A 26,489-nucleotide genomic window follows, 5' to 3' on the forward strand; every position below is an offset into this window, starting at 1 on the left:
GCCCCGATCCCCCTCCGGGCTGGGCGGCGGAGCGCTGCGGTCTGCGCGGGGAGAGCAGCGGCAGGAAGAGGCAACCTCGGCTCCCGCGGCTGCAGTCGGTTGCTGCGGACGGCACCCCGCTTCAGCTCCTTTTTAGGACTTTTTTTTCTTTTTTTAACTAAAATACATCACTTTTTTTTTTCCCCTCCTTCTCCCCCATTTGAATTTTTATTTCCACGCTAGACTACCCCCTCCCTTCCCTTACTCTGCCTTTGCTTTTCGGACCCGCTCTTGCCTTCGCTTGACTCCCCAGCGGCAGCGTGGGCATCATGTCATTCGACCCCACCATCATGCCACCTGCAAACGGCTCTGCTAACGGGACCGCCAGTGGGGCTGAGGGCGGGAAGCCCCCCACCATCCCCACCGTCATGTTCATCTTCGGTGTGGTGGGCAACCTCATAGCCATCGTGGTGCTCTGCAAGTCCAGGAAGGAGCAGAAGGAGACCACTTTCTACACACTGGTCTGTGGACTAGCAGTCACCGATCTCTTGGGGACCTGTCTGGTGAGTCCAGTCACTATCGCCACTTACCTGCAGAACCGCTGGCCGGGAGGACCGGCGCTGTGTGAGTACAGCTCCTTCATCCTCCTCTTCTTCGGACTCTCTGGCCTCAGCATTATCTGTGCCATGTCTATAGAGAGGTACCTGGCCATCAACCATGCCTATTTCTACAACCATTATGTAGACAAGAAGCTGGCAGGTCTCACGCTCTTTGCCATCTATGCTTCCAACGTGCTGTTCTGTGCCCTCCCCAGCATGGGGCTCGGCAAATCTACCTTGCAGTACCCTTACACTTGGTGTTTCATAGACTGGCGAGCAAAGGAGGCCACCCATGCGGCATATTCCTACATGTACGCTGGCTTCAGCTCCTTCCTAATCATGGTCACCGTGATCTGCAACATTCTGGTGTGTGTGGCCCTCATTCGCATGCACCGCCAGTTCATGCGACGCACGTCCTTGGGGACAGACACCACCTCCAGCCGTTTATCTGACTTTCGCAGACGCCGGAGCTTCCGTCGGATGGCCGGAGCAGAGATCCAGATGGTTATTCTGCTCATTGCCACTTCCCTGGTGGTGGTCATCTGCTCCATTCCTCTGGTGGTGAGTAACGTTGTGCAATCCTTCTTCTTTTCCATCACTCACACCACTGGGTCTTTTCTCCTCCTAGTCTGTGCTTGTAGGACAGATTCCTATTTAGCTGGTGCTGCAAACTGGTACAATAACTTAAAGGCTGTTAGCATACATGCATGGTGAAAGAAAGTTGTGTTGATTTATATTTACAAGAAAAGAAACATGCTTTTCCCAAGTCCTGGGCTCCTTTGACTGGTTAAAATACAGCGCCAAAAATTCTCAATAATTTTTCCACTGTTTAACTGGAATTCACACAGCAAAAATCTTACAGAGAGCTAAAGGCACTTTAAAGTTCACTTCCACAATTAATTTGTGATGAGTGAGGTTTGGGTCTGGCCTGCATTTCTGGATGTTTATTGTGTTTTAAAAATGTGCATGCTGTTTCTGAAGGGTACAGCAGTCCCTGATGTGCGGAAGGAGGAGAGATCTCTGTTCACTTGGCACCGGCAATGCGCAGAGTGCTTCACACCCAAAACCTGAGCTGAGCTTTCCCTCCTGAGGGATTCACCCACTGTCTCTGGGGTAGATTCCACACTCTTAAAACCCTCCAGCAGCTTCCCCACTGTGAGAAGAGTAAACTCAGTGGAACCACCTGTCGGTGTAATTCTCAGTTAAATGAGAGTTGGAGGAATCTGGTGCACATAAACCTAGCGATGGTACCGAAATGTCAGAAAACATTACTGCTACCCATTTGCTAATTTTCTGAAACGGCTGATACAATTATCGTCATTGAATTGAACATGCAGGATCCACTTATTTCTATTCCTCCACCTTATCTCCAAGGAAGACAAAAAAAAACCCCACCAGGTGGAGTCTCAGTTCTTGTTTGCCACCCACCATAATAAAACTTCGTGAAATTCTCTCCTCTTCTGTCTCAGAGATACTAAACAAATAGCTGGCTTGCCTTATTCACCACCTTCCAAAACACAAGGTAGGGAGCCAAGCAGTGGTTGTCAGACTGAAGGCGATTTTAGAAGGATTATTTTAAGGGGGTTTATTGTCAGTAGGGTGATCGCTCTGTCATAGAGGGGATACAATGTTTGTGAAATACAGCTTGCCAGCTGGGGATGTGAAACGAATAGTGTATACCGCAGGAAGGAAGTTTAGAGAAGTACATGTGAACAGGACTCGAGAGGTCAGCAAGTCCGTCCCCCTGCTTCAGAGGAGCTGTAATCGCAAGGGTCGGGCCAGTTTTGCCACATCACTAACATAAACAGGAGCCCATGAATTGTAGCACTGGTGCCCCGGCTGTCACCGAAAGCTGTCTCCTGTCCTTTGGCGCTGTCACTTCGCGTTGCGCCATGGCATGACCAAGCACAGTGCCGCATGTTCGTTGCTCGACATCTGAAGGAAGTCAAGAGGTGCTGTCTGAGCTGCACACCGGGTGTCTCCGGGAGGTGCACGTGTGTTAGATGGAGGAACCGCGCACAACCTGCCCTGCAGTCCAGCGCCAGAAACCGCAGGGGTAAGCCAACTTGCTGCACCGGGAGGCATCAGGTCATGGAGTGGCCAAAACCCTGACAGTACCATGGGCTGACAGTACTTAATTTGATTAATTGAGTATTGTAACAGCTACTTCACAAAAGAGCAATATTGCGTTTTCAAAAGAGGTGCTGGTAAATTCAGAGAATGGGTTCTGTAATACAGTGTCGTAGCATGATACAGGGTATCAGCTGATGGACTTTGGCAGTTTCAGAAAAAAGCCAAACCTTATCCCGTGGAGGAGCAGCTAAAGGAAGGCTAAGAAGTCTGAACGCAAAATGAAATTGTTTATATCCATTTGGAGCTGGGCAGTCTTTTACAGAATATTAAAAAGCAAAAAAAGGGAAAGATCAAGAGGGAGGGGTTACCAGAAAGGGAACTGGGTTGTTGACAGTTAAAATTAATGAACCTGGGTGGGGCGAAAGGTTTATTATTTAAACAGTAGCTAGTGAGAAACTTGTATATAGCAGAAGGTATGTGAAGGTGCAGGTGATGAAGTTGTGTAGATCTCTCAGACCTTGATTTCACTACTTAAAAAAACAGTGTTACCTTGGGAGTGTTCATATAAGTTAGCTTTTCCCTGCTAAAGCAGCATGTCTTTTCTGTATCTAAAATGAGGTAAGAGACTGTCATTTCACTTAGATGGATGACTAAGAAAAAAAGGAAGCTTTCTTTCAAAAAAAAAAAAAACAACCCAAAAAAACAACACAACCACATATATACATATCGTCACAGTGTCCAGTGTGGTTAAATTTCTTCATCGTTAAGTAGCTTTTATAAGTCATTTGCCTCCCCCCTGCGGGAATAAGCTATAGCCATATATGCTTCTTTGTGCCATGATGTACTGCTGTGTATGCCACTGTATTAAGCTTTCTGGTTACATATAGACTGAGGATTGAGATACAAACTCAGAGAAGTGACACCTCTATGCTATAAATCCCTAGAAAGAGGCACTAGTAGAGATAGGTAAATAACTAACATAGGCATACATTTTCATGACTCAGAGGAGTTTTAGGGAGCTCTCGCCGAGCAAGAGGCTCATCTATAACAAGACAGTCTGGCAGTCATCAAGAACGTGCAAATGGTAAGGTGGCAGTGGCGACATGAATCAGATGCATAAAGCAAGCTCAGAAGGTGCTTTGTGACTGAAGTTTTCTGATAAGCTGACTTCCTACTGATGATTTCAGCTGAATAAACCATCACTTAAGTCAAAGCAGAGCAACTTCGAAAAGACAGACATAAACCTCTGACATTTTAGAATGAACACTTTCACAACATAATAAAATAGCAGACAGAGGCAATCCAGCAGGCTACATTTATTAGGGTTTGACAAAAAATGTTCAAGTCTTAAAATATTAAATAGCCCTGAAATACTAAGAAAGCTTGTCTTGATTTAAAAAGTGGTTAAAGAACAGCAAGCTGAGTCACACAGAACAGCAGTTTTTAATAATGAGATGCTCCAGCACTCAGTTTACAAGTAGGGTTGTTTAATGTCTTAATGATTTATCCATAAAACCAGCAAAATTTTGCAGCGACAAGTGCTATAACAAAATTATGGGGGATTGTGCAAAACGCTGAATGAACTTGACAAAACTGTAGGCTGATCAAATTTATCAAGGGAAGAAAAGTTGAATGAAAGACGTTAGTGAAAGGAGACTTTTGATATAAGCTGATGTGTTCTCAATGTGCAGAAAGTGATGTGAAGAAGAACCTGACAATAGTTTAAAAATGAAATAAGGAAAATACATAAATTGTGTGCTGACTCTTGTCTGCACTCCACACTGGTTATCTCTTTTAAAATATTGTGTTTTTTAGAAAGCAGAATTGGATAAAGTTAGAAGTAGGGAATAAGTTATATTAGGAGGGATTTTGTCAAGAATAGAGCAGAAATTATTATCCAGTCTTTAAAAAAAACCCAAACTCTTTCAAGAGTAAATAGGCACACACAACTCAAAGTCTGTAATTCACTCCAGCAGTCTGTTGGATACTCTTAAGATTTTTAGGTACGTGATCTTTTTCTGATCCTGACCACTGAACACGGTTGTTAAATTACGGTGAAGTGGAAAATAAAATACAACATTTCAAGGTATACACCTGGTTGATTGCATGAAATAATCAGGAGTTTCTAACCTAATGTTTAATTGATCTAAAAATTTGTATTTTTTTTTTGGCTTGGTTGGTTTCAAGTTTTCTCTTTAAATATCAGGGACGGACTGTCTGCAGCCAACAGCAAGGTGGCAGACATGATTTTTGAGGAATGAAGTAGACACCAGGCAGACACTAAGCCTTTGAAGGGCAAAGGTTATTGGCTTTTAGAGCTGAAAAACTTGTTCCTGCTTAGTACCGTACGGTTTTTAAATTTATCCTATCAGTATGTGGAGAGATTTTGAGGGCAGGTAGAACCTATGAAGACAATTACCAGTGTGACTGTAAGCATACAAGTTACTTTATAGTACTTCATAGGATTAGAAATCATGAATTGCATCTGTAGTTAGTAAAAAGGAAAAACAGCAAACAGCACACAGGACTCTAATCCTGCAAGTACCTATCACTTGAGCATAAACTCAATATACCTTGGAGCTATGTGTTTCTTAAGACAATTGCAAACAAACTGCTAGTACTTTTAAGATATGTTGCCTGAATTCTACAGCTACAAAGCTAACATACAGAACTCATTCTTTTGAGATCTGAATGGTTCTAGTTTGCTTCTTTCATTAATTAGGATTTCACATTGCACAAATTCAAGCATCAGATTAGCTGATTTAGTAGTGGATTCCACTTACTGGACGCTTACTTAGAAGATGCAAGGCAATAGCCTTTATCATGCTACCTCCTGCAGCAGCAGACTTGTAGCCAAAACAGGATACTACATCTCTTGCTGTTCTTGTAGATGGTACATTAGTAAATGCTGTTTCACCAGTATGTAAAGAAATTATAAAACTGACATTCCGACACAGATTATTTTTTACCTTACTGTGATTAAGATGTAATGCCAGCAAGAGGTCTGAATTAATAAATGCATTTGACATTCTGGGGGCCTTCTAATAAAGACACGGGACCTTTCTGGGAAGTAGAAACAGTTTTGTACACTCCGAAGTTTTCACTAAATAGATCCATTTTATGAATCTTTAACCTATCAGTGTCGCGTATTTGTCAAAAGGAAATAAAGCATACAGAGACAACATAAAGCAAGCTGCACTGTGCAATTAGCGATCGTCCTTTTCAGCCAGAGAGTCAGCACTTCAAGACATTTTTGCCTTTCCATAGTCTGCCAGGTAGGCAGAGAAAGGTCAAATAAGTACCTCAATTTCATAAGCTGCTTATCAAAAGAACAATCCCACTGTTGAATCACTGACGTGTAACTATAGCTCTGAGTTTAAAAAAAAAAAAAAAAGTCAGGTCTCCGAAGTTGGACTGTGTACTTCAGCTATCTTCAAAGTGTGCCTTCTGGTTCTGTGATCTGGATGAATTCATCAGCAAATACCCCTCCCTGTCACACCTCTAATCTTTCTGGTAATGACTGCATTTTGTAGCATGAGCTTCTCGAAGGGCTCCGCTCCCACAACACAGTCCTTTGGACTCCTGGCTCTCCGGGCATGTCCCTGTCCGATGATCAGCTGGTCAAATACATAGACCAGCATTTACCACGCTTCCAGGGTGTATTCCTCCGCATAAGGAAATCTCTGTACAGAAAAAGAAAAGCAGCGTTTGGAAAGAAGCGTTGTTGCGGTACAGGTTAAATCGCCTGGGGAAATTTGACCTTTGCATATTTATACATTTGCCCGCTTACCATTTTGGAGGGGAAAGAACCCTCGGACCGGGGGTCAAGTAGGTGTGTGAAGAACGGATTTTAACCCATGCCCGGCAACGTGGCGTCAACCGACTTTTCAGCCTTCCAGGTTCAGGAATCCCGACGGCTGCGTCCCAGGTGCAGCGCCGGTGTCGCGAACAGCGGCTTTACTTGCACGAGCCGATCAGCTGAGCCACAGAACCGCTCCCCGCCCGCCACGTTCGCCCGCGGCTGCCCCTCGCCCTCCGCCAGCCTCCGCCGGGGTGCGGCGGGCGGGGGGCGCTGGGGCCGCGGGACACCCGCGCCACCTAGCGGTGCGCGCAGGAGAGGTGCCGCGCCGCCGTGGGGGGGGGACTGGCTTCCCCGCGCCCCCTCCCCCGGCTACTGGCAAGCGATTGTCATTAAGGGCGTTCTCCAGGAATCGGCAATGAAGACCCGCCGAACTGTAGGCATTTAAAACCCTTGGCCGCTGGAGGGGCTGGTCTTCTCTCAGCCAGTGATACGTGGAATCGTGTAGTGATGGATATCGGATAGGAGGCTAATTAAAATAAATAATGAAAAAATATAAAGCAAGTAAGGCTTAGTAAAAGAAAAACCCATAAAAATGGGTTCAAGATGCGTAGGAGTACTCTTTGAAGTACTTGAATTGCATGTTTGGCTTAACAGAAAAATAAGGTCAGTAAATTAGTTGTCAAAAAGAGATCTGCAGTGTTAGAAATCATTAGGAAAGTAACTGAGAATAGAACTCGGATCATTATATTGCTGTAGAAATTCAAGATGTTCCCGTATTTTGAATTCTGGGGGCAGGTTCTGTTACCCATAAACCTAGAGAAGAGTACTGAGAAAGAAAATACAGGCAATGATCGATTCAACAGTCGGTTTGAGAGAGGCTACATGCATAGGACTTCCAAAGAGCGACTCTGCATTATTTTAAACATACTTCATTGATAGCTTTGGAGCCCCCCTCAGTCCCTGAATTCTGACAAGCCAAATGCCAGCCACCACATTGCCCTGCTGCAGGAAAATTTCTCCAAACAGAGTTGTGAAATTGGTCACCAGACTTGGGACGGCTTCACATGCAGAACTTCTAATAAAAGTGACTTAAGAGGGCTGTTCTAGTTTGGCTTGTTCATTTAAATGCTTGTCTGCCTCCTTGTCTATAACCTCCTAGCTAGGCAAGATTTGATTCATTTCAGGAGTCAAGGATGAGATTTTTAAAACCTCATAATTTTGCTACTAGACTTTTACTGTATCAGATAAGAAGATAATTAAGGGATTTATTTTGACTTACCTTAAGGAATCTGAAGAAAACAGCATCTTTCGTTATCAATTCTTTCCAGCGGCTTTCCTAGGCCTTCCCATAATTGGACACTGTGTAGGTCTTGCTAAAATGGAGAACAGCTATTTGAGACTGATCAACATAACAGACTCAGATGATGCCATCTCCTTAGTGACACTAGACAGATAACAATTGATTTCAAAGAATTGGACTGTACCTTACTCACAGTAGCATTTACAAAAGTGGCTTCTAAACCAGGAGGAGGACCAGGTTACTGTTTTTTTTCTTGGATTCAGAGGAAGACGCTGAAGAAGACATTTCTGTGTAGAAGACAGGATCCTTTAGTCTTAAATTTTGTGCATGATAAACTAAAATTGCTAGTTAAATAGTCACTTCATGCAGCAGCTTCAACATCTTAAATTCTTGACCGCTTCATCAGTATTTTTATGCTTTTGTAAGTAGAACCAAAATGCTGGCTCATATAGGAGAGCAGAGCATTCCAGTCCAGTGCTGCAATCATCTCACCATCTTGACCTGTTAAAAATCTCCTAGCTGGGGGACCTTTCCTTTTTTTTTTTTTTTTTAACATTTCTTTTTTCCAAACCATGCTGCAGCAAGCAAACAGCTGAGGGTATACAAACAATTCCAGTAAGGACAGGTGCCAGCAAAATGCATTTCTAAACTTGAGATCGACAGCTCTGGACTTGTTTCCAGAGTCTAGTATACTTGGATTATAGTCTGGGTTTCAGTTTGTTTCTAAACAAACAATTATTAGACCTTTGCTAGAGGAACTGATTGGCCAGGTCTCTTCAGTCAGGTATCTCTTTGCAGGTAGCGTAAGACTCAGGGTATACCAAGGAAGCACAATACATCTTTGCTCCTGAGTTCTATCAGGAAAAGAGAGTTTTTAAAAACATCTGCCAGAATTTGGAGCTTCAAGGATTCATTATGAGGGGAAAGAGAGAGAAAGAGCCATTCCTTTCCTACGTGTAACAAAGAAGGCCAATTTACAGTAGATTCATCTCTCTATTTTTTTTTTTTGCTATTTCCAAAAATAAACTCACGGCTGCCAATCTGAGATGCCTGACTTTGCCATCCTCTTCTCTTGTCATAGCTTGCAGTAGCAAATCTAGATCTCTGCTTTGAAATGTAAACTTTGATGTTTTTCTTTTCCCCCATCTCCTTGGGTAGGTCCGTGTCTTCGTGAACCAGCTGTACCAGCCGGAATCAGTGAGGGATGTGAGACAAAACCCTGACCTGCAAGCCATCCGCATTGCCTCGGTGAACCCCATTTTGGACCCGTGGGTCTATATTCTCCTCCGCAAGACTGTGCTCAGCAAAGCCATCGAGAAGATCAAGTGCCTCTTCTGCCGCATTGGAGGGGCTCGGAGGCAGCACTCGGGGGGCAATTTCAACTGCGTGGATGGCCGCAGGACCTCCTCTGCCATGTCAAGTCAGTCACCCTCCTTCATCTCCCGTGAGCTGAGGGAGATCAGCAGCACCTCACAAACGCTGCTTTATCCTCCGGAGTTAAGTGAAAGCAGTGTCGGGGGTCGCGTGCTGCTTCCAGGCCCCAGTGCCAACTTGGCTCAGTCTGACACCACGTCAGTAAGGACACTGCGTAGCTCAGAGACCTCGGAGTCTTCACAGGGGCAGGACTCCGAGAGTGTCTTCCTGGTGAATGAAATCAGGTCTGGTGGCGGGGCCAGCTCTACATCCAAGGGCAGCCCTCTCCAGGTCACCTTCCCCACAGAGACATTGAATTTATCAGAAAAGTGTATATAGATAGCCGTGAAAGGCATCAACCCTGGGGATACTTCCTGATACATTGGAAAAACTGGTGCAATAGATAGGTGTTCTGCCTGTTTGAGGGGAGAGGGGTTCAGCTGTGCTCTAAAGGGCTATTTTTCTCTTGCCATGTGATGGGTACATTTCTTTTAGACTACTGAGGACTGTGTGCAACAGACACTGCACTTGGGCCCTGCCATCAGAAATGGCACAAGGCAGGTCTAACAGGACTGGAAACATGAACTGCCTTGTCTTGTTCGGGGATACAGAAGAGCTACTGGGCCTCTGGAAATAGAAAGACCCATCACTTTCTTTTTTCTTTCTTTCCCTTTCCAAATCTGTTAAGAACTGTGTTTTCTCTCCCGATGGTTGCTCAGCTATCAAGAGTTTAAGCTTCTGGTACTAGAGCTGAATGTGAGGCAGCTGCTAGGAACTGGACACAGCTACTCTGAGAGCTGCCTGGGGCAGGATTTTAAAGTGTCTCACTAAAGCATGAAAATGTGAATTTTTACCGTTGTATATATATCAGGATTGAAAATATTTAAAAATCTATTCTTCTCTATGAGAAGGGTTTTTATTAATACAAGGTATATAGAAACGATTGCCAGCCTTCTCTTCCCCCAGTATTTCCTGCTGATAAGACGGTCTTGGTTTAGATTTTTTGTGCATGCTAGATTCACAGCTGATGAGCTAATTCTCTAGCTGAGAATACATAAGCACTTTCTGAGTGAAATGGGAATATGTACGCTATTAAGAGAAAAAAAGAAAACACATCCTTTCAGTTAAGAGTATTCTTTTTCAGTATATGTACATACTAAAAAGCCAGATTTTATTTATGTGCTGAGAATGTTTCTCTGTATAACACATCCGCGCCTCTCTGCGTACTTTGGCCCACATTCTTACACTTAGGCACACACTTAACATCGCCCATCAGAGTAGTCCCTCTGCTGCCAGGGAGACTCCTTACATGTAAAGTTAAGGACATATAGAAGTGCTTTCAGTATCAGGGCCTAAAACTTTCAACCCCTGGTTAGTAGTCTTAATATTCATTTTAGTTAAAGCATCACTGATGTAATAAAGGTATTTTTTCGTAACATTTATCATTTTACTTTAAATAGTAAATAGAATTTTATGACTGTGTAATCTGATATTCCATCAAATAAACATACAAAACCATAGAAGCAGAATCTTAATTTAAAAGTATAGGTTATATAGAAACATAACCTGGTCTTGCAGCCCTTGAAAATAATTTGTTCCTGGAGTTTTAATGTCAAACACATCACCAAAAACACATGTTAACCACTGACAAAAAGGAGTTTTCTGTTTTATGTTGTAAGGTTTAGATCTTGTTCCGGAAACACACAATTACAAAATAATTCTGTACAGCTATTTGGAGGATGTTTTGTCAAATACTAAGCATGTTATGCTGCTTAAAGTGTTCTCATGTGAAATGCTTTATTGTAATCTTGAGCCTTATGTTGGTATGTTTAAGCAGTTGTACTGACCAAAGTAATTTTGGAGATCACAATTAAATGAAAATGTTCTGCTTGATCTCAGAAGTTTATATGAGTCTGCCATTCCATGCCAATTCCTCACCTTAACAAGCCTCCCATCTTGGAACGCTTTGCGCTCAGCTGCTGTCAAAACATGCTTTGCTCTGTAAGTTTCCTAAACACCACAGAATGATCATCAGCAGGAGGCATCCATCTTCAAAAAATGTCAAGAGCACTGACACAGAGCCATGAAAATTCTTCATGCAAACAAATAAAAATAAAAAACTACACTCAATTGAACCTTGGGCCTGCTCCATTATTTTCCCTTAACATGGGAGCAGTTGAGCGTAGTTGCCTTGATATATGTAGAAAGTGAAGTTAAATTTCTACACAAGTATTTGCAGCAGTAGCCACTTTTCCACCCGGTAAGCTGGAGAACAGTATTACTCAAGTTCCTACTGCAGCTGCAGATAAAGATCTGCCTGAACTCTTTGCAATTAAACCACTTAACTATGGTCTGTTGCTTACTAGTGACCAACAAACAGAATACACTCATCGTACTTCCAAAGACAGGAAATAGTACCTGGCAGAGTGGGAAGGTGGGACTGCCACCTCCAGATACACCACCTATACCAATACTGGACCACACCTTTGCAGCTGGCCCAAAGCAGCACATCAATGTTACTGGTACTGTATGCAATGACAGAATTAAATATCTATAGTGTATAATAAGTGTTTAAGTAAGCAAGGACTTACTATTTTTGGTTTTATTATTTTATTAATATTATTCTATTATTATTCTCATAATTACTGATGAGAAATACACATAGTCTGGAAGAGCTTTAAGCAAGAACAGACCATTTTAAGCAGCCGACCTAGCTTCCCTTAGCAAATACATACGATAAGCCTGAGGTGTTCCTCCTGCCCACAGCGTTGCTGGTGTGTCAGTAGTGGACTGGACTCACAGCACACAACATCATCAACGCTAACTCCCTCAGTAATGAACTCAAGGATTTCCAATCAGCCCACAGATTACAAAGTCTCCTGACCAATACTGGAATTGCCTGCCACAACTCAATGGTAGTGCACAGACAAAATAGGAGCAGCTCTACTCCTAGTGGCAAACGCATATGGGCGTTCAGAAGTAGCCTGGCTTAAAGGGCTGAGTAAGCGTGCCTTTGTTTAGGGTGACAGACTACTGCATCTCCCTCACCTGCCCGCCCGTCCCACTCAGCTTTGGCACTCTCCTCCATGCTGACCACAAACACATTATTGAATTTCTTTCTCAGCCTCCCTGAGCATAACAAGTCTACTAAAATAAAGCTGCAAGTTTGTAGAGATTAATTTTCCATAGAGAAGTTAAAAGGTTATTTTCCTGCTAGGCATTATGAGTAGTTTCCATAAAGGGCTTCCCTTCTCACACATTATAGCTCCCTGCCACTCCTGGCCCCCCCGAGATCCATATACTGCTGAAACAGCCTGTCTTCCGCATCCACTTTCCCCAGTCCTCTGTGTTCACAGAAAATGCACTGACTTGACATTCAAAAATTTTGTCATACCAAAATTGTATCTCCCTGACTCTTACCCTTCTAGTCCAGTGACTGGCAGTCCCGATCCCTCAGTTCCAGCAGTCTGTCCTGCCCACATGTCCCAGACCACTGCTCTGGAACTTTTTCCATCCAGAAGTACCACTAGACATCCCATCCCATTACCACACCCCAAAACCCAGCCCTAACTCAATTTAAGACCCTGTCCTCTGGCACAGGCAGGATGACAGCCAGTATCTGTAGGAGACAGTGGTTTCTATGAGAATTTGTAGATTAATTTGAATCTCTGATCAATAATGTAAGTTAGCATTATGATTGGGCCCAGGTTTAGGGTGTAGGATATACTGACAGAGGGCTTGGACTGCAAGGGTGGGCTGTAGGGCCCTGTTTTAAATCAAGCTTACACATCTCTGCTGTCTGCAACACTAGTGCTGCCTAACCCAAATTGGTGCTATAGCAATATCAAAAGCACTAACGAAATGAATGTAATCCACCATCTTCAAATGGCACCAGCCATCATCCTAACCAAGAAGCTTTCTACCAAGTGTTTAGTACTGCTCCTAGACGCAACTGCAAGTCTATTCCACTTAAGGCAGATTTACTATTAAAGCTACTAAATACCCCCAGACCTTTCCACTCCTAGGCCTTGTTCTAGACCTGCCAGATGTACTGGATCTGGAAACCAACTGAAGTCTAAATCACCTGCTTTCTGAACCCAAATAGTCAACTCATTCCCCACCTCTGACCTTTCCCCTTGATCATTTACCCTCTACCACCCTCAGAGCTCCTAGAGCTGCAGCTCTTAGAAAATGAGCCCTCAAAACCAGGCCAGCACATCTGGCAGGATCCAGCAATCATCCATGCTCATAAGCTCCTCCCGCTTCTAAACTAGCCCTCTCTGGAGACACCACAAGCCAAGGACTCCAGTCCGTTCGAGAACATGATGTTAACATGATACCAACCTACAATAAACACATGGTCTCTGCAACCTGCCAATAAACCAAGCCCACGTGCTTCTGCTTTCCTGTGCCCCAGTCCTTACTACACTTAATACAGTTTTATAGCTATTATATGACCTCAAAATAAATTAAGAGAGCACCTGCCCCCAACATTATATGGGGGGCTTTTGGCTTTAGGACCTGGGGGGCACTTACCTTGTATGGCCAGGTAAGTTTCCAATGCTACCTCTCTCATCTGGATCCCCAACACCAACAGATATTCAAAGACAACTTTCAGGAACTAGAAGAGTAGAGGAAACTGTTACATTTGCTTTATTCTCCTTCATAACTACTTTTAAAATCCAATCTCTTTTGGTATTATCAAATTAGAGTCACTGTTGTGTTATCTGATCCACACTTTTTTTACCCTCTAGTATTGTCAGAAAGGATTTAACTCTCTCTCAGTATAATCTGTGTTTAATTTTTTAAAGATACTTATCTCCATCTATAAGAGTGGAATTCATCTGCCCTGTTTCAGCATTTGAAGTTAACTGCCAGTCAGTCACCTTCAGCTTCCTTTGTAGTCAATGGAAATAATTAGGCACCTTGGGAGGCTGATTCAACTCATTCTAAGATACTTATCTAACAAGGCATACAAATGGGCCTCTGAGGCTGTGTATTTATTTCCACTGGATATAAAGGGATTCAAAAGGAAAAAATATTTAAAAGTTTAATTGTAGATTTTAAATTAAGCAAAATTAATCCACCTAACCTACTGTTGTTATTGAGATTTCCTCTTTAATGATGTTGCAACACTTCAGCATTTTAATGCAGAATTCATATGGAAGGCAAACACATGGCAGCTACTGCACCCACTGCCACTAGTGATGATGAAGAAGAAGAAAAATAAATTCTTGCTGGCAAAGTGGGAGTGTGCTTCACAGATATCCTATTTTTGATAACAAAGGCTTTCTCCTTTAGGTCCCTCTCATTTGGATACCCCGAGAGGTTTAAAAGCACTGACCACTACCTTTTATTAAACATTTTTCCTGAGATGTCTTTTTTTTTTTTTTTTACTGTAATACTTAACATGTTCAGCAGAGAAAGAAGCACCCAACTGATTAAATGAGTAACATTCTAAAATGGTCAATGGTAACCCTTATTCTTGCTACAACCAAAAGAATAAACAAGCATCACTAAGGAGCAGAGAAGTCAGTATTTTATTGAAACAGACCCAAAAAATCCCATACATGCAAAACATGGCATGCTGTACAACAAACAATGTTGAAATCATCAATTTTTGAACTTCTTCCCAGTTTGAGAATAACAGTGTCTCGAGAACTCATCTGCTCTACGGTGCTCTACAAGACACTATGGTCCTGACAATACCTAGAATTCATAACCTAATCTAATCAGAAAGAAAACACATTTAGTACAGGGGATGGAAACAACCACCCCTCAAAGCCGGCATGGTCGTTCTGCCTGATGGTGTACACGCACACCCCTCCATTAGTTTGGCCCAGCAGTGCTGAAGTCAATAGGAATTTTGTGAATCATTTCAGTGGAAACAGATTCTGTGATAACATGGACCTCTGAAAGGAGGGAGGCAGTCCTTCCTGTATAAGTAAATACGTAACACTGACGCAAGTATAAAGAGCAAAGAAAGAAAAGATGTGTTGGATTATAGCCACCTCCTTCAAAATGAAAACATACCTTACAGCTTCTCGCACATTTCCTTTTCTAGCCAGAGAACATCCCTTCTTTGAAGAAATCTGTCCAAATTCTTCTCATACTACCTCTTCCTATGGCTGAATAGATTGTATTATTTAATACGTTAGGAAAAATAAGATTAAGAAATTCTTCAACAGTGACAATTTAAACCATCTGTCAAACCATATCTTAATCAAATGCCTATTCAGTAAGCATTTAAGATCTATTTCTGAATTGAATGAACAAATAAAAATGTAGCATGGTGATGTTTTACATTTCTTAATATATTTTAGTTGCTGTAATTATAATTATTTTGAATACTCAGGAGATGTTAAAAAGTGTAAATTTTTTGTGTGCAAGCACAGATCTGAAAATTCACATATATACAAAAACATATTCAGGAAGAATCTTGCAAAAATTAGTGGAAACTTAGTAAGTACAACATGGCAATCAAGTTTTTGAAAGGGATAATTAATTTCTGCAAAGACTGTGAGTGTCCTCTTAAATAAAGACACTCAACTGATCTGGGATAAAAAAATTTTCTACAATACACTTTCTATTGCAAAAATCACTATGCTTCTCAAGCAACATTATTTCCTTTAAAAATGTGTTATTTTGAAAATAGAAATCAGATAGGAAAAATACAAAGATGACTGATTTCAAAAGGTTTCACTTGTCTACAATAGTATTATTCAAATGTTTTTATCATGCAAAATGTCATCAAAATCAAGTAGAAATGACGTGTTCCCAATCCTGAATTCTCCACGAATTCCTCAGCTGACCAGTTTTTCCAGTCCAGTTAGGAGGTGACCATGTCTACCATGTCTCCAAGACAATGAAAAGAATGCAGTCTCAGCACAGAGAACATCAAAGAAACAGCCTGACTTTGTTTCTCTGAACTGCCCATGTGAGGAATCAATGGCCACCCTCCCCCTAAAGAAAGATGAACACTAAACAAATCTCCTAAGTTATGCCTCCAAGTTAACACAATGTGAATACCCACCACAGCATCCAAAACCCAAAAAGGATAAAAAGGGAGACTCAGACAATGCTGTCCTGAAAAACTGGTTCACTAAGAACATACTTTAAATGGCAGGTCGTAAGAATTAGGAAAAACAAATTGACTCTCTTTATCAGATTAGCCTCATTAGGAAAGAAAAGGCTAAATGTAATACACTTCAAAAATACCTGCTTCCAACTCCCACCATTTTACTTTTGGTCATGTCTGTAGCACAGCACTCAAGATAAGCAAAGGCCAGTTTCAGCCTCAGCTGAATGTTCTTTCTTCTGGTGAAACATTTAGTAGTAACTAGGGGGCTTGTTTGGTATAGCATTTCCTTTCAACTAATCAGAAAGTGTTTAACCCATTCACCTATGAAAGCAACACAAAGGTTTCCACTGATTTCATCTGACTACAAATCAGATTCCAGATCTATCACACACACAACATAAGAATCCATCTCTGCTTCATAGGAAATTTCCTCATAGAAAAAGTAATCTTAATGAAAATAAAGACTTCTGATAACAGAGAACAGTTCACACTTTAACTGGAAGATAAATACTGTTAATGAATAAGGATTGAAATAGATTTTTAAAAAATCCCTTTTACTTTTACAGTTTAAATAAAAGCTTATTAATTAGTGCGGAAATGTAGACATCAACTTGTAAAATTATGAAATACAGAAAGATGAAAGCAGTTGTTAGAATGTAGTTAAGCATTTTAACATTACATTCATTTGTTCATAAGATTTTTAGAATCAACTCTTGGCTTTCTTCTCCAAAAATATGGATGGAACAACAACTCACGTCATTGCTTTTTCAATTTCCAAAAAAACCCCACTCCAATCCTTTAACTTTTGTAGGCTCTCCCACTGCTTAAAGAAGAAAAGCAAGCCCAATGCAATAAATAACACTAGTTCTTGAAACAGTACTGGCAACTCATAAGGTTGCCCTATCGGGCTCTGATGAAAAGAGTTTCATCAGGAGTCGTAGGACAATTCTCCTTCTCAGTAACAGTCTCTACTGTGCCTGAAGCAGACACAATCACTACCGTTTTAGCTGCTGAAAGAGCTTTCTCTTTCTCTGCGATGGCAGCACAGACTGCCACAATTTCATCACTTTCAAAGTCATAGTCTGGGATTGATTCTTGTGCAAGCTCTTTTTCTTTTGCCAGTGCTTGCACTGCCTCAGTCTTTGTTGCCTTCTGCTGTTCATGTAGTTTTCTTGCCCAGGAAAGGTCCTCTTTCCATACTTCAGGGTTCATTGGAAAGATGTGTAAGGATACCTGGAAACTTCGGATTGCCTATAAGCAGAATAGAGAAGAAACAAGGATTGGAAACTTCAAAGACTACGTATTTCATAATATAAATTATCAACAACAACAACAAAAAATTATGTACATCATTCAAGCAAAGACAAAAGTGATTTTACTCCAGTCTGTCATTAGTGGAACAATCCTCCCGCAGCTGTAAGTTCAATAGCAGCATTATCCCCAAACAACTGCACATACAAGTGTCTGTAAGTACCAAGAATGCATGAACAAATCAGATACCTGGCAAAAAGGGCACAAATAAGAGTTCACATGTCAAAAATAACATTGTAATTAAAAAGGTAAAAGCAAAAGTATTTTTTGCTTTGATGATTTTTCCATCCCACTTTTCTCCTGTCATCAGATGTATGGGAAGGCAAAAGCAGACAGGTATGGTTTAAGAAATACAGGAAAGGGATGACTGGGATTTAAAGTATCACTAATGTTGCTGCTTTTAAATTAGCATGTAGTCATTTCACATGCAGACCTAATACTACAGTAATCCTAGCTCGATGTTAAGCAGTTTCTGTAACAGGTTTGTGGTTGCAAACACACTAACCTGAACAGGCAAAAGTAGACAAATAAACTCCCAACTTGGAGAGTTCCTCTAAGAAAGATCTCCTATAATCTTATAAACCATGTAATATTAATACAATTCAGTATAGTCAATATTGTTTCTCCTGTCTTTCAGCTCAATTGGGTAAAGTTGCACAAGTACAAACACTCAACACAGAAGTTGTTAAATACAAAAAAATGTGACCATGTAATCCAGTAGATGTGAGATTCAGCAATAAGAAGAGATTGCTACAATACTGGAAAAATGCTAGACCAAGAATTACAACTGTGCGAGATTTATAGTTGTATTAACAGTGAAAAGGTCAAGACTGACCTTATCTACTCAGACTTATGTGTATGTACACACAGGTATGTCTGTATTTCACATTTATGACTGTATGGTCAGTTATGGAAACAGCTGTCTGGGTGACCAAACTCTATGTGATGATATACAGAAGCCTTCCTGAAGTGTGGGAAAACAGTGATGATATGGATTTGGATTATATTTGGGAAGGGTTCTAGCCACTCGCATATAAAGACTTTAAAGATGTATGAACAACCATCAAATTCCATATTCTGTTGTAATTTATAAATAGGTAAAGCAAATTGATTTGAAAAATCACAACTTCTCATCTGCATTGACAGAAACTGCCAATTCATCCTTCTGCTGGCACAGGTTAATATACAAACTTTGTATGACGTGAACTCAGCAGATATGAGATACAAATCAGATTTCAGAAATGCTGATTATGCTATCAGTATAACTGCTGTTGTAATAGGCAGCCTTTCAGTTCCAGGAAAAAAAAATAATACTTTATTATTGGTCCACAGCCAGCTCTGAAGTGTAGGAGCATGCTGAACTTTAAACAGGAGGAGGAATGCAGTTTAATTCTTGCAAAACAGTGTCATTTTATTTAACTTTGCTGGCTTTTAATTTCCAGAGGCAGATGAGCTACAGGTAAACACTAAATGCTCTTTTTTTGTATTTCTGTTGAAAACAAAATATAAAAAAACCCCATCTGCTTTTAAGCTTTCCATGAAAGAGGCACCCTAATTAAAACCTCTCTATATAGTTACATTCATGCACATGAAACAACATTAAACACAGTAATCAAATATAAGGTAACATTTAATAAGCTTAGAAGATGCCTTGATGATTCATACAATACAGCATGGAACAATCATCTTTGTAAATCTATTAGAAAAACACACATTGTGTGTGACATTTTTATAAATAAATAATAATAACAGTAAAATAATAAAGTAAATTTGAAGTGCTGCAGAAGGTCAGAGGGATTTGTTTTAAAGCAGCAATGTAGTACTGGAAAATACAGAATTGTCATCCACATAAAATTTCATGTTGTCACTGCTTCTGCAGCCATTAATTTCTATTAAGACAGAAGAAAAGAAAATAATAGTGCCAGTTTTAATTCTTCCGCTGATGGAAATGTAAATCTCCCTCTCCAACTGCCTGTCTGGCATTATAAGAAAATGTGGCGGCACTAGATAAACTTGTATTTCTAGCCTCATTTTAAAGGGCAGGTGTGGTCTTGGAGACCCTGCATGTAAGGACTATAGGATTTTAAATCAGTACATATTCACATATCTGCTTTTGCTTCTGTAGGGAAGAGTACTATAAAGTCTACTGCAAGACGTTCTCGCTTGCTGAATTACAGTATTTGAAGAATTTGTATTTTTAAAATATTTTACATTTCGTCTCACTATAGGGTATTCTGTAACAATCTTTCACTTGTCCCATGAGAAGAATCTCTTCTACTGGTCTGCAGAGCCTTTAAATGTGAAGGGCAGTTTTGACAGACTACGCTTTTTATAACATATTTTTATAACACATGGATCTAGTAATTGTCACTGTACAGTGGCCTCCTAAAAAAGGTAAGGGAGCATTTTAAGCAGTTATGCACTTCGCATCTACCCCCAAGGCTTGTATTAGGCCTTTATGTTACATCTGACAGTGACCATCTGACCTATTTCAAAGGATGATCATCAGTGAAGATAAGTATACATCTATAAGTAATCTTTTTCTGTGTTTAATGATCCGTAAGTATGGATTTTTTTTACAGCATCCAACATAATACTTGGGGGTACTGGTGGATGAAAAGCTGGATATGAGCCGGCAATGTGCACTCGCAGCCCAGAAAGCCAACTGCATCCTGAGCTGTATCAAAAGAAGGGTGGCCAGCAGGTCGAGGGAGGTGATTCTGCCCCTCTACTCCACTCTGGTGAGACCCCACCTGAGTACTGCATCCAGCTCTGGAGTCCTCAGTACAGGAGAGATGTGGACCTCTTTGAGCGGGTCCAGAGGAGGGCCACAAAAATGATCAGAGGTATGGAACACCTCTCCTATGAGGACAGGCTGAGAGAGTTGGGGTTGCTTTGTTTGGAGAAAAGAAGGCTTCAGGGAGACCTCAATGCAGCCTTTCAGTACTTCAAGGGGCTTATAAGAAAGATGGGGACAGAATTTTGAGTAGGGCCTGTAGATACGACAAGAGGTAATGGTTTTAAACTAAAAGAGCGTAGATTCTGGCTACATATAAGGAAGACCTTTTTTACAATGAGGGTGGTGAGACACTGGAACAGGTTGCCCAGAGAGGTGGTAGCTGCCCCATTCCTGGAAACGTTCAAGGTCAGGGTGGACGGGGCTCTGAGCAACCTGATGCAGTTGAAGATGTCCCTGCTCATTGCAGGGGGATTGGACTATATGACCTTTAAAGGTCCCTTCCAACCCACACCACTCTATGATTCTATGATAATATTTTATTCACATTTAAGTCTTATTTCTTGTACTACTCACCGTGAACATAAATAACCAATTCTTAAAGAAACTTTTAGCATAGAGACAGTCATGATATTTTAGTATATTTAAAGACTTCTCATTACATATCTCTTCTTTAAACAAAAAAAAATCAAATTCTTTCAGCTATTTTCACTCTAGTTAATATCATATAAACTATTAATCTGAACGGTAAATGTCTTATCTATTTTAACTTTAAACTGTCACGCTCAACTTTTCTATGCAACTTTTCTGTTCAGATTATTTCTTCTTTTCAATGAAAATTTTCTCTCTGGCAATTTTTTATTCAGCAAAAATAATTCTTCTGTCTTCAAAAGTGACATGAACACTTCATATTTTGAGGTTCTTATGTTTACAAGTCCATTTTATTCAAAGGTTCTGGTGCTCTCATGTTTTGGAGAAAAGACTTGAAATGTAGTAGGCAGTTTTCCAGATGTGAAAGACTATTTTTGCCTTACACCTATTGGAATTTGGTCAAGTTCTAAACCCATAGAAGTCTTTGTTCCCACTTGGTAGATGTCTGTGAGACGATGCTAGCTTAATTCTCCTATGCTGGACGTTCTCCATGGCAGAGAATTTATGCAGCACGGATGAAGATGCATCACCCCCAGGGGTAACTCAACACAGGTCCTCCCCGGGGCGCAGTGCCTGGTACTGGCACAAGAGGCCAGAGGACATGTGCCTGAGCCTGGAGGTATGAGAAGAGAACAGGAATGTAACAGGCTGTGGCAACTGATAGAAAAAGCCCTCCTCAGTTTCTCTGGGCCCAGGCACACATCTCTGTAGAGACTAGTTTCAGAAAATCTCCTGTTAGCCACTGTGTCCACATCAAGTTTCTCTTCAAGGTGCCTCTTCCTCACTTCCACAGCTGCCTTCTTCTTCTTCTTTTGAAGAAGTTTCTATCCTCCTCTTGTACTTTCTTTTGCTTCAGTGATGTATTCCCATTTCCCAGATCTCCTTTTGAACCAAATCACTTGCTTCGTTCTTTCCTCACAAGGCTTACTGCCTGTCTGCCTCTACACCTCAGTCAGCATACCTGCAAGACACTGCTGCATGCTCTGCAGAAGTCACTGCTTCAGGCTGCTTCTACCATAGATATCTCCACTCTATGCTCTACTACATGCATGGACATAATCCAGGATGATCGCGGGAACAACAACAAAAAAAACCCTATCTCATCCTAGAAATTGACATATTTAGCCCAAGAAAGTAAAGCCTGAAGTGATATGAGTGCTCTTAACTTGTAAATCAGGAAAATCCAGGATGATGCAAAACATGTACCTCTCTATTACCAAATTATACTGCTAAAATTATTACAAGGAATTTTAAAATAGTAGTAAAACAGCTTTCTCCCAATCCCCGTTTGTCATATACTCTGCATCTGTTTTAGCTAATGCTTTTAATTACAAGGTTTAAATCTAGAGAAGATGGACTTCATCATCATGGTTAAAGCCTCAGAAGTTCTGAGCTTGAACCGCTTGAACTCTTGTCAGAGTCACTGACAACAGTAACTAACAGGAAGCACCAGCTAAGTCCGTGGGGAACGCTCGCAAGCACTCAGTACCCCTGGTAGAAATGTAGCGGAAAGGGCATTTAAACTTGCTCGCCCTTCTGCTTTCTTGACTGAAAATAAAAACCACCTCTGAGTAGAAGATACTTTTATGCATTAAAAAATCATTAGGTGGGTTATCAAAATATATTTATGACTTCCAGCAATGGTTAAAAAAAAATTATTACACTGTAGTAGTTGGAGACTGCAAGACTAACACAGGACCTCTGGAGAAGCTAGTATTACTGGGTATTACCTGTAAGTGGATAGGACCGTTTAAAGCTGTTGAAAAGAATTTAACAGAAGCCCACTTTAACTGACAATGCATTTTATTTTCTCTCTAACTTAGTACTTCTGAAATACTATGTGCTAGAATGTGTATGTGGCTGGAGTGTAGTTCGAGATGGAGTCAGCAGGACAGAAATAGGCCCTGTCACATGTTTGATTTTCAAAAGAAATGTCCTTTATCAAATCCTGATCAGGAAAGACCAAAAAAATAAAGCCCTTGAAATTGTGACACAAAAACTGTAAATGGAATAACAAGAAATTCTAGGCAAAAATTGTAAATCAAATAGCAATTTAAAAAAATTTAATTGCTTTTTTCTTTTAATTTATGCACATAAGTATCAACTATATTAATATAATGATAAACTTAACTATTCCATCACTATAAAATAATCCACACATTTTGTTGTGCTTAGAAGGAAGATTACAACAGCAGTGTAATTAAATATTTTAACCTCATATAAATCCATAAAAATAAAATCTGAGTTATTTATACCCTCAAGTTGATAGGAACACAATCTGAAGCACAGACTTGATTGCTTTTCAATGGAAAGCCAACCATCAGCCTCCTTTTGATTACCAAAATCTTTGTTTCTTCACACTGACATAAGTAAAATTTTGAAAATTTCTCTCAATTTCATAATTAGTTATGTTACTTAGCTGGATTCCAATAAAATGCAGTAATTCCTCTCTTTGCTAGTACATCACTCCCATCGTTACGTAAGAAAAGGGCTGATTTGAGGATTCATATTGTCAAGGCTTGATTGCTTTTACAAAACGTAGTATCACACTTAAAGACTGCTAAACCACTAACGACTTAGTAAAAAGATAGCAAACCACATCCTTCAAAACATCAAACAAAAAGCATGCACAATTGGTTCATATTTACATATGTGCCCAGTTAACTTTGTAATCTTCAGTACTCCAGATCTGACATGGAGGCACCACCCCACATCATGGTAAGCTTAAGTCACAGAATCACAAAACAGTTGAGGTTGGCTGAGACCTTCCGAGTTCATCTGGGCCAACCCCCTGCTCAAGCAGGGCCACCTGGAGCTGGTTGCTCATGACCATGTCCACATGGCTTGTGAATTTCTCCAAGGTGGGAGACACAGTCACTTCCAGTTGGTCTTTTTTTTTTAATGCTGCTTTTGTTTTGGGTTTTTTTGTTTGGTTGTTTAATGAAAGTGTGGGGCCTACTCTGTCTCATGGGAAGAACTGTTCTAACAAAGATACCAGTGTGCAATTATTACTGCTTAAGTTGTCATCACCAATACAGTACATATAATTTGTAAAAACAAACATTTACAATTAAATGAGAGAAATATTGCAAGCCTGGCTACATTTCTACAGTTTCTACATTCACATTGCAAAGTTTACTTGGGTGTGCTCTTGCAAATTGATTTGTACAATTTAAGGAATTTCTGCCTTTACAGAAATAAAGTGCTGCCTGCTCACGTTTAAGTATTACTGCTGAATTACCCTATCCAGAAAAAAAAGCGAACAGCTTTGTAAAAGCTAAATAAAAAGGGGCTAATTTATTTCACTCTTTCTGTCACAAGTTTGACAAAACCAAACCAAAACAAATCTTTGTTTGCAAGAAATGAATATATTATGCAGCTCACAATATAAATTAGATCTGTTTGGAAGCTGTATTTTAGACCTGGGAAACCTGAAATTAAAATACAGTAAATTGTTTTTTCATGAGAAAAAGTGCATCATTCACTGTGAAGTAATAAAAATACTTACCAACAGACCATTTGGCAGGATGTGGGTAGAGAAGACAGACATTGGTGGGGAGAAATGAAACAAAGACACAGAAGAAGCTGCTCTTGAGAAGGGCAGTAATTCCCAAATCTCAGACATTATTAAAAAACCCTGACATTTATGCTTTATTAATTTTACTTTGTAAAAAATATAAGACAGTGAAAAATTAGAAAATCATGGTAATCAAAGGCTAATGGGAAAAGGATAATTATGACTTAGATCACCTGGTCAAGAAGCCTCAATGTTCAATAATTATGAAATAATTTAACCTTTTAAGACTCCTCCGGTCTTAACCTTTTAAGAGTCCTTAAAAATTGCTTGGTTCAAAAATAAATAGTAAACATTATCTGCATTTTAGAATAAGTCCTCAAGTTCTTCTTTGTATGTGAGAACACATTCATCAGAGGGCAGCTCAATATGCTTTGAAGACAGAAAGGCAAAAAAGTAGAAACACTCAGTACTAAAGCACAGGAGACACCAACAGGAGCTTACCCACCTCTGGAGTCCCTACTCAGAGACAGACAAAAACATTCAGACGGCAAACTGCCTCATGATAACTCATCCTCCCTCTCTCTTCACAAACAGTAACATCAATACAACAATTACAGGAGCACCTCTAGTAGTGCTTTGTTTCAGATGCATAACGTGCTTTGATGCAAATCTCTCACTGTTCCCACTTAAAATGCCTTGGTTTGCATCATGGAATAGTCTCAGACTACATAAACTAGATGCCTTTCCGATTAAGCTCGACAATGCACTGCAAGAGAGCACCTGAAGTGCTCCAAACAACAGAGCTACTCTGAAGTAAAACAAAATTAATATAATGTGGACATTGGGTCCCCAGCACTATTAAGATATCCACTCCTGTTGGTGTGATGTGATTTGCCAAGGTAGACGAAGCTTATAGGATCTGGTGAGCAGACCCGGTGGTATGACTAGTATTGGTATATCAATATCTGTAATTCACATTACAGTAACTGTAGTATTTTTTATAGAATAAGCAGCATCAGTAACCTAGGATTCTTGCAGGAAATAAAATTTTGAATTTCCTGAGACTAATGCATTTAAAAATCTCAGACATAATTTACAGCAACAATTTCAGGCACTTAAAAGGAAAAAAAAAGATTTATAGACTGTAGATCCAGACAGGACAGACTGTCTACTCGTACCTTCTACACCACAAAAGCCATGGAATGTCACCAGTTATGTGATGTGATGCAGATATGCATGGATTTGTATTAAATATTTTGTATTATGATACTGCAACAACATAAGGTAGCACACTACACATCTTCAACACACAGCTTTTGTCTTATGTTATTCTCATCACTTTGGGTTTTTTGTTTTGTTTTTTTAATACTGCCCCTTACCACATTTTAAAAAGAAATTGGTTTTGCATGATCTGTTAGCCTTCCTCGAAAAAAAATCGTAATTATTTTTTTATTCTTGAAAATCTTCAGTCCAAACATTGTAACTTTGCAAAAACACTCTCAATTAATGACAAAATTATTTGTATCAAACCAGCACCCAGCTACTTCTATTAGAAATAAAGTAAAACCAGTATCTATTTTTATCTGAGAGCTCATGATGAATTATTTTTCTAATGGACTTTTGTGAACGTGTCTGAATTAAAAAGTTCATTCACTATGTTTCCACACTAACTAGCACAAAACTATGACACTATATATATTACATTATTTACAGGTGTATAGCCTATTGGCGGAGGCTGATCCGACATGGGGAAAGAGTATCCCTTTCCATCAAATCATGTAGCCAAGACAGCACCATGGCATACAGCTGCAGCTAGAGAAAAGATGCACTCCAGCTACTGGAGAGCATCCCAGCCTTTTTGCTGTGTTATTAAGAAAAGAACCAACTTCAGCCATCATTTGTGCTCAAGAAGCCAGAGGGAAGCATGAATGAGTATACATGATTTGCTGCACCTGACGCAGGAGAATAAAAGACAGTGAAAACAAGATACAAGAATTTTTTTAGCAGGCATGTACAAAACTGAGCC

General features: G+C 40.3%; 2 protein-coding genes across 2 annotated transcripts in view; one reads left to right on the forward strand and one right to left on the reverse strand.

Annotated features, from left to right (window-relative positions):
• Positions 1-293: 293 nt before the first annotated feature.
• On the forward strand, positions 294-9,505 carry PTGER4 (prostaglandin E receptor 4). Its single transcript, XM_059834267.1, has 2 exons — positions 294-1,139; positions 8,912-9,505. The coding sequence occupies exons 1-2, from the start codon at positions 309-311 to the stop codon at positions 9,503-9,505; spliced, it is 1,425 nt and encodes a 474-aa protein (XP_059690250.1). The 5' UTR covers positions 294-308.
• Positions 9,506-14,683: 5,178 nt separating this feature from the next.
• The window catches only part of TTC33 (tetratricopeptide repeat domain 33), a 44,477-nt gene continuing 32,671 nt past the window's right edge, over positions 14,684-26,489 (reverse strand). Inside the window, exon 5 of the mRNA XM_059833720.1 lies at positions 14,684-17,498. Coding sequence (XP_059689703.1) covers positions 17,148-17,498 — 351 coding nt within the window. The 3' untranslated portion in view covers positions 14,684-17,147. The remainder of the gene's footprint in view (positions 17,499-26,489) is intronic.

Source organism: Gavia stellata, chromosome Z (genome assembly GCF_030936135.1).
Source record: "Gavia stellata isolate bGavSte3 chromosome Z, bGavSte3.hap2, whole genome shotgun sequence".
NCBI classification, from domain to species: Eukaryota; Metazoa; Chordata; class Aves; order Gaviiformes; family Gaviidae; genus Gavia; species Gavia stellata.